At 39.9% G+C, this 7,626-nt stretch overlaps 2 protein-coding genes across 2 annotated transcripts; both read left to right on the top strand.

Annotated features, from left to right (window-relative positions):
• Window positions 1-1,661: 1,661 nt before the first annotated feature.
• On the top strand, window positions 1,662-2,051 carry LOC117179746. Its single transcript, XM_033371818.1, has one exon. It carries the CDS (start codon window positions 1,662-1,664, stop codon window positions 2,049-2,051), a length of 390 nt encoding a protein of 129 aa, XP_033227709.1.
• A 1,539-nt stretch (window positions 2,052-3,590) lies between these two features.
• On the top strand, window positions 3,591-4,883 carry LOC117179741 (ankyrin-1-like). Its single transcript, XM_033371805.1, has one exon. The coding sequence runs from the start codon at window positions 3,591-3,593 to the stop codon at window positions 4,881-4,883; it is 1,293 nt and encodes a 430-aa protein (XP_033227696.1).
• Window positions 4,884-7,626: the final 2,743 nt, after the last annotated feature.

Raw genomic sequence — 7,626 nt, 5'->3', positions numbered from 1 at the left:
TATTCTCTCCGTCTTAACGTCAGCAAGTGTCAATTCGGGAGGGCAGAGCTAGAATTTCTCGGTCACCTGATCAGTCGAGATGGCTTTAAACCGACTCCTGAGAAGGTGCAAGCTATCGCACAATTTCCGAAACCATGTACAATAGTGGAACTCCGCAGATTCTTCGGCCTAGCCAACTTCTACCGGCGCAGCTTACAACACGCAGCTGACACCCAAGCACCGTTACATTGCTATCTGGGCGAATCACGGAAAAACGACAAAAGGGAAATTGTCTGGACTCACGTGGCTGAAGAGGCGTTTAACAAGATCAAGCAAGATCTTGCCAACGCAACTCTCCTGGCACACCCCGTCAGTGACGCTGAGACACGTCTCGTCACTGATGCATCGGACACCGGGATGGGAGCCGCTCTTGAGCAGAGAATTGCCAATGCGTGGAAACACTTGCCTTTTTTTCGAGAAAATTTACAGCGGCACAACGTGGCTATAGCGCCTACGACCGCGAACTCACTGCAGTCTATGAGGCCATAAAGTATTTCAGACACTTCTTGGAAGGTCAGAACTTTAAGGTGGTCACTGACCACAAACCTCTTACTTACGCCTTCGTGCAGCGTTCAGATAAAGCGTCTCCACGACAACAAAGACAACTTACTTTCATCTCGCAATTCACGTCTAAGCTCGAACACCTTCCTGGCGTTGATAATGTGGTGGCCGACTCTCTTTCCCGGGTGGAGGCCATACAACTGCCCACTGAATGGAATCTGAGCGAACTCGCTGAAGCTCAAAAGAATGACCAAGAACTGAAAAGTCTAATCGAATCTTCAGATTGTTCACTGAACTTTCGAAGAATTAAATGGGATTCCGGTCAAAGTTCGGTGTATTGCGACTTGTCAGGCGAAACGCTTCGTCCATACATTCCCCCTCTCCTCAGGGAAAAGGTATTCAAGCTCTTTCACAATCCAGCCCACCCAGGCGCTAAAGTCACGGACAGAATCATCCGTAAGCGTTACGTGTGGCCCAGAATGCATACCGACATTAGCAAGTGGTGCAAAGCATGTTCCGATTGCCAGATGTAGAAAATTGCGCGGCACAACCATCCTGCTCCCGCTCAATTTATAGCTCCGGACGGTCGCTTCAAACACGTCCACATGGACATCGTTGGACCGCTTCCCGAATGTAACGGATTCAGATACTGTCTGACGATGATGGACCGCTTCTCTAGATGGCCCGAAGCCGTGCCTCTCAAAAGATGTCGAAGCGCTGACAGTGTGTCGAGCTTTTGTAGACCACTGGGTCTCACGCTACGGAGCGCCTGAAACACTAACAACTGACCAAGGGAGTCAGTTCGAATCACAACTCTTCAAGGCACTACTTCAACTCACCGGCTGCCAACGAATACGAACAACGGCTTATCACCCAGCATCGAATGGTATGATTGAGCGGTGGCATCGTTCCTAAAAGCCGCAATCATGTGCCACGCGAATCCGGATTGGTCGCGATCTCTCTCAACAGTTTTACTAGGGCTCAGATCAAACGTCATGGACGTCGGTTCATCTCCCGCGGAATAACTGTTTGGCACAACCCTACGTATACCTGGGGAGTTCGTGCTTCCAGACGAGTTCACTCAAAATCCTCAAATATTCTCAGAAGAGTTTCGCGAGCATATGCGATCGGTCAAGCCAGTATCGGTCGGGCATCACGGCAAGAAACGAGCATTCTTACATAAAGACTTAAACTCTTGCTCACACGTTTTCCTTCGAGTCAGAACAGGAAAAAAATCCCTTGAGCGTCCGTACACCGGCCCACATAAAGTAATCAAGCGAACCTCAGACCGCGTGTTCGAAATCGACGTTAACGGATCGTCACGTCAAGTATCAGTAGAAAATGTAAAACCTGCGTACTTCCTCCGAGACGATATTACTAATCACTCAACGACTAATGTAAACGAAAAGACTGTGCCAAGTGTAATTCCTGTTACCTCAGATAATTTAGCTACGGTAACTCCACCGTTAAAAACGTACGCACGTAAAAAGAATGTATCTTTCGCTACCTAATAACGCGTCAGGTTCATTACTAGCAATACTCGAAGAATAAAGTTTAATCAACCTCCTAGATATTAAAGCTACGCTTAAAATATGTATGATTAGTATCTGAGTACCTGCGAAAATAATGTAGTGTATCACTTCCGCCAAAGATTGTAAGCCAAATGCGTAGTTATAGAAGGTATTCACCCCTGAAATAATTATATTCGTTTTCTCTATATATATCATTTACGTTTTCACCTGCGTTTCGTAAAACTTAAGTTATAATGTTTCCTAAAGTGCCATAAGCACTAAAGTTTTTAAATGTTTGTAATCACCATCTCGCACGTCGCGAGCGTTTCTTAATCATAATCTTATAAATTACTGCGAGTAGGCTAAATTTTTTTTATAGCAAATATTGCCATGACAGGCTCGATAAAAAAAAAACTCCACTACTCTCATTAAATCGTCATTTTCATAATGTAACGTCACTCGGGGGGGAGTACTGTAGGGTCGTAGCACCCCCACTACTCCACTCAGCGGGGTGGAACCAACGAGCGAGTTTCCACTCTCTACGCGTGACCCGTGGTCAAGTAGGCATCGGAAGCGATGCGAGAGTTTCCTCTCTAGCAAGTAGAACACCGCCTCTACACAGTCAGTCGTCAGCCTCGCAAAGATACACTAGTCTCGCGGTACGCGCAATGTATCGCACTGAATTAATAAAGTTTCTAATTTGTTAACCTCTGACTCCAGTCTCTCATCACTAATTTTACTGCGGACGTAGACCGCTATCAATACCTAAGTTGCTGAAATGACTAGGTTCTACAGAGAGCGCAATCGCTGCGCCATCCAGCGTTCACTCCTAACGGGATCAATGTATGTTCTAGAGGATAATTGCTAGAGGATATATAGGATAACACTAAACGAGTTATTTGACTACATGAATAGGTAGAGTTTGTTGCGGAATGATGTTTCTACAGGAAAAGTTTTTTGAAGACAAATTAAATTCCTTTCAAACTTAAATTTAAGAGAAAATTCCATTCATGTAAAGAAGCATTTTTCTGATACAAGAGGAAATTTTTCTGGGTGGAAAATAATTTAAATAAATTTTTGTTTTTCTATGATACACATATATTTGGATTATTTTTTCTGTTTTAGACAGAACGTCTTTCATCATTTTAACTAAGTCTCAGATAATAAGTTGCGGATACTCGATCAAGTTTATAAGAAAATAAAACTACGAAGAAAAAAATTCAAGAATAATTATTCTTAGCCGTGGAAAAAGTAAATCAAGAAGAAATCAAACTCATCACTAGTGGTTTGCTTATCAATTCTTTTCGAAAATGGTTCCCAGGAGCAGCAGAATGCGACAATATAAATATATTACCTCTAATTCTGAGTAAAGAGCCGATTTGAATGCAACTTCAAAAGATGGCGATACAGCTTTACATGTTGCTGCTCGAATGGAGCATTCTCAGTTTGTTTCTTTGCTTTTGGATCAGGGTGCAAACTATGAATTAAAGAATCGGTTTTCTAAAACTCCTTTATTTTTATGTCTTCAACAAAGTAAATATGTCAACAATTGATAATATTTTGGATAGAGAGATTAATGAAAAACGTCTTGAAAATATTATACCTTTGTCACTAGGTAACATCAGTGGCATAAAGTACTTTTATTATGCTGCGGCCACAGCTAAAAAAGAGTTGATTGAACTGCTCTTGCTCAGAAAAATAAATTTTAATCAACATTTTGAAAGAACAGGAATGACGCCTCTTCATGCTGCGATCGAAAATGGAAAAGTAGATATTGTCAAACTTCTATTGCAACAAGGGACAGATTGGACAGTCACCAGAAATCTTCGTCAGTTTCCATTTGATACTTCAACATCTTCAAATGGTTATACCGTTCTACATATGGCTGCTCAAAAAGTGCACAAAGAAATGATCAATATTTTTCTAGAATATGGCTCGTTTAATTGCCTTTTCATCCCAGCAGGAGAACACGGATACACGCATTTCCATGTTGCAGTGGACAGTGAACATGAGGATGTAGTCAAACTCTTCCTGGAGATTGGTGTTCGTGCAGATTGTCCCACTGGCAGAGGTTTTGTTTCTCTTTATATTGCTGCACAAAAAGGACATGAGACTATATTACAACTTTTGCTAAAATACGATACTCCCGTTGATGTTGTGGGACAAACGAGTTTTGAATTGTCGACAGAATGTAATTCAATATTAGAAACTTACGGTATAGTTGATCTCACTCAAGAAGGTCGCCACTGGATCATTAAATGGGATGAAGCTTTCAGTCCTCTTTACGTAGCTTCTTACCATGGACATGAAAAAATGGTCAGAACTCTCCTCGAGAAAGGAGCCGATCCGAATTCCAGTTTCGAAAAAGGTATTACGCCTGTCCACGCTGCTGCCCAAGAAGGACATAAAGAGATTGTCGATTTGCCTCTGAAGAATGGTGCACTTGCTAATTTCAATAAATCTAACCAATTTTCTACTCCTCTTATTGTTGCCGCTAAAGGAGGACATGAGGAAATTGTAAAAATACTTTTACTCCACGATGCTGATGTTAAAACAAAACTTCGTTCACCATACCGCGATTTTTCAAAGTGCATCGAAAACGTTTTCAGTTGTGAAAATTTTCCATTATGTATCGAACATGGGAATGGTCAAATGGCACTTCAGTTTGCCGCTAAAGCAGGAAATAAAAGTGTTATCGATATGTTATTAAAATATGGAGCCGATGTTAATGAATGTTCTGATGATGGGCATCCTTCTATCCCAATTGCCGTTTTTGAAAATAATGTGGAAATTCTGCGGACACTTCTAGAAGCTGGTGGTAATATGAACTGAAGAAATTTTCCTAATCAGAATCTACTGCATATTGCAGTTATGAATTAAAATCTTGATATGGTTGAGATTCTCTTGAAGAAAGGGTTGTCGGTTTGCATTAATAGTGATGAAATACATTTCCCCCTACACACTGTTATTACAAAAGGCCACGAAAGAATAATAAATAAGCTGATTGAGTATGGTGCTAAGTTGAATTCAGTATGTTCCAAAGGACTGACACCGTTCTATCATTCCGTAGAAGCAGGCAATCTAGACATTTTAGAAATTTTGTTACGAAAAGGGGAGTCTTTTAAGAAAATAACTTTAAAGGGAGAATCTTTATTGCTTTATGCACTCAAAAACAGAGCAGTTACAAAAATGCTCAAACTTCCTCTGCGTTGTGGTGCAGATTTAAATGCTAGGAATAAATATGAAACACCACTATTCTACATTATAGGCGTGCTAGTTCCAGAGAAGGATAAAAACGGTGATTGAAAATATGTGCCTGAAACTGATAAAATTAAACTCTTGCTAGAGTATGGCTCTGATCCTAATGATGGGGTAAACCTCGAAGGACGAACTGTTTTTCACCACGCTGTGGTAATAGGAAACAAAAATGCAGCAGATCTTTTATTACAGTATGATGTCAACGTGGATGCTCTAAATAGTAATGGGGACACTGCTTGCAAGATTGCGAGAAATATAATATCTCAAATTGCAAAACGATGTTGTGAATGCAATCGTTTAGGTGCTAACTGGACTGATTATATTCCTCAAGCAAGAAGAGCAGGATTCATGTCTTACAAGATTCATGACTGGAAGGAGCCACAAAATTGTTCAATATGCAATCGACCTTATCAAGATGATTTTGACGAGAATGGTGATAACATATATGAGAGGAATCCTCTGCTATATTTAGGAATGATGTGTTCTATAGCAAAAGAGATAGCCAGGAAAGAGGCTGGTAAAGAAGACATTAATGAACAGAATTTGGAGTTAATGAACGATTCAATGGTGAAAGGCGTGTCTTATTTGGATATTGTGGTAGGAGACGAAATAAAATTAGTTGCCTACGCAGCAAACCACATGATAGTAAAGAATATGAATTTAAATATACCATAAATTGTTTCCAGAATATGCGAACGTTTTGAAATCTCGTATGGAAAGAGGGGAAAAAAGATTATGAATGCTGGGCAAGAACGAGGAACCTTTTAAAAAAGCTTTGAAATGGGAAGCACCTTTTTTGGTTTTGGAGCAAATATTCAGCCATCTGAGAAGTACCGATCTGAGTAACTTATACAGAGCCTGCAAGCCTGTAAATTTAGACGATTCAAGCAGCGATGAATATTCAGACAATGGAACAGATTCTGATAATTCAGATAACGATGATTCGACAGATGACAGTTTATAATTTGGAGAAGATTCTCGTGATTCGTTTTAGGAATTTGAATGTGAGTAGTCTTCATATGAGATACTTTAACCAGTTTTTTTCTAGATTATAAAGTCAAAAGTCATTTTAATAGACGCTATAGTTCATCGACGAAATATTGCTTTATAAAAATGAAATCAGTAGCAGCGTTTGCCTTTTATGTCCGTTGGTTTTCGCGTTCCTCCCCTTATAAAAGAGAGGTATTGATAAGTATTGAATCCAGTCTTTCTGTAATCAGTCACGCCTCTCACATCAGTTAGCTTTAACTCTAGTAGTCCGGGAGCTCGCGACAATTCTATGGACGTCATTTTAGTACTTACTAAAATTTCAGATTCTTTTGTTTTCATAGTCAACAGTTCGAAACTCGTTAACTGCCTAGCAGCTATTGGTGCATTTTCCAACAATTTATCGTTAAGCTGTCAAACATATAAAAAAAATGACAGGATGACTATTAGCCAGAAGAAGGGTTCTGGCCAGAATCTGACTGGGTTAAATCGGGATACTATTTTGTTAATTGCCCGGACGGGATCTGACCGAGTTCCCACCGAGACCCAGTCGGGCCAAAAATGGTGCATAATAGAAGTATCATAACCTTCAAAACATCTCAAGAAATATCCACAAATGACTGCCGTAAGTGGGTCGTTTGTGAATATCTGACAGGTAAAAGACCAATTTTTTGTGCTTTAGATGTTTTTTTATCAATTATGAAAGAAAAATTATACTAATTTTAATTTTATGGTTTCCCACTTATGGTTCTGCGGTTCCCAGACTTGCCGTGACTGCGAAATCGTTGACCAACTTGTTTTTTATTTTTAAGCATATAGTTTCCCAGTGAAATTATACTTTTTTTTGTGATACGATTTTCGCTTATTTTTAATGTATCTATGTATTATCTTGAATAACCAAAAAACGTAATAAGAAGAGAAATAACTTTTTCCGAACGAGGTTTTGAATTACGAGGGTAGTTCAATAAGTCCTTAGAATAACCAACAAATGGCGCGCGAATCGCTCAAAATCATCTGTTTTCAGTCAGCACCACTCCCGACTAGATATATGGTGCAGTCACAGTCCACATCTTCTGAGTTTACGTGTTTTTATAACCAATTGAAAAAAAATTGTTCGTTAAGAAAAATGGAAAAAAACGAGTTCAGAGCGGTAATCAAACATTTTCATTTAAAGGGTTTAACTCCATATGAGATCAAAAATGAATTGGACTCAGTTCATGGCTCATCTGCTCTTTTGGCGCACATAAGTCGGAATCGTGAGGAATTTTTTCGTCGATTTGTGACTGCGGATGAAACATGGATACACCATTACACTCCTGAGACAAAGGAA

The sequence above is a fragment of the Belonocnema kinseyi genome, chromosome 1 (genome assembly GCF_010883055.1).
Source record: "Belonocnema kinseyi isolate 2016_QV_RU_SX_M_011 chromosome 1, B_treatae_v1, whole genome shotgun sequence".
NCBI classification, from domain to species: Eukaryota; Metazoa; Arthropoda; class Insecta; order Hymenoptera; family Cynipidae; genus Belonocnema; species Belonocnema kinseyi.
Note: the sequence above shows the minus strand (reverse complement) of the source record. Positions and strands in the feature narration are given on the sequence as shown.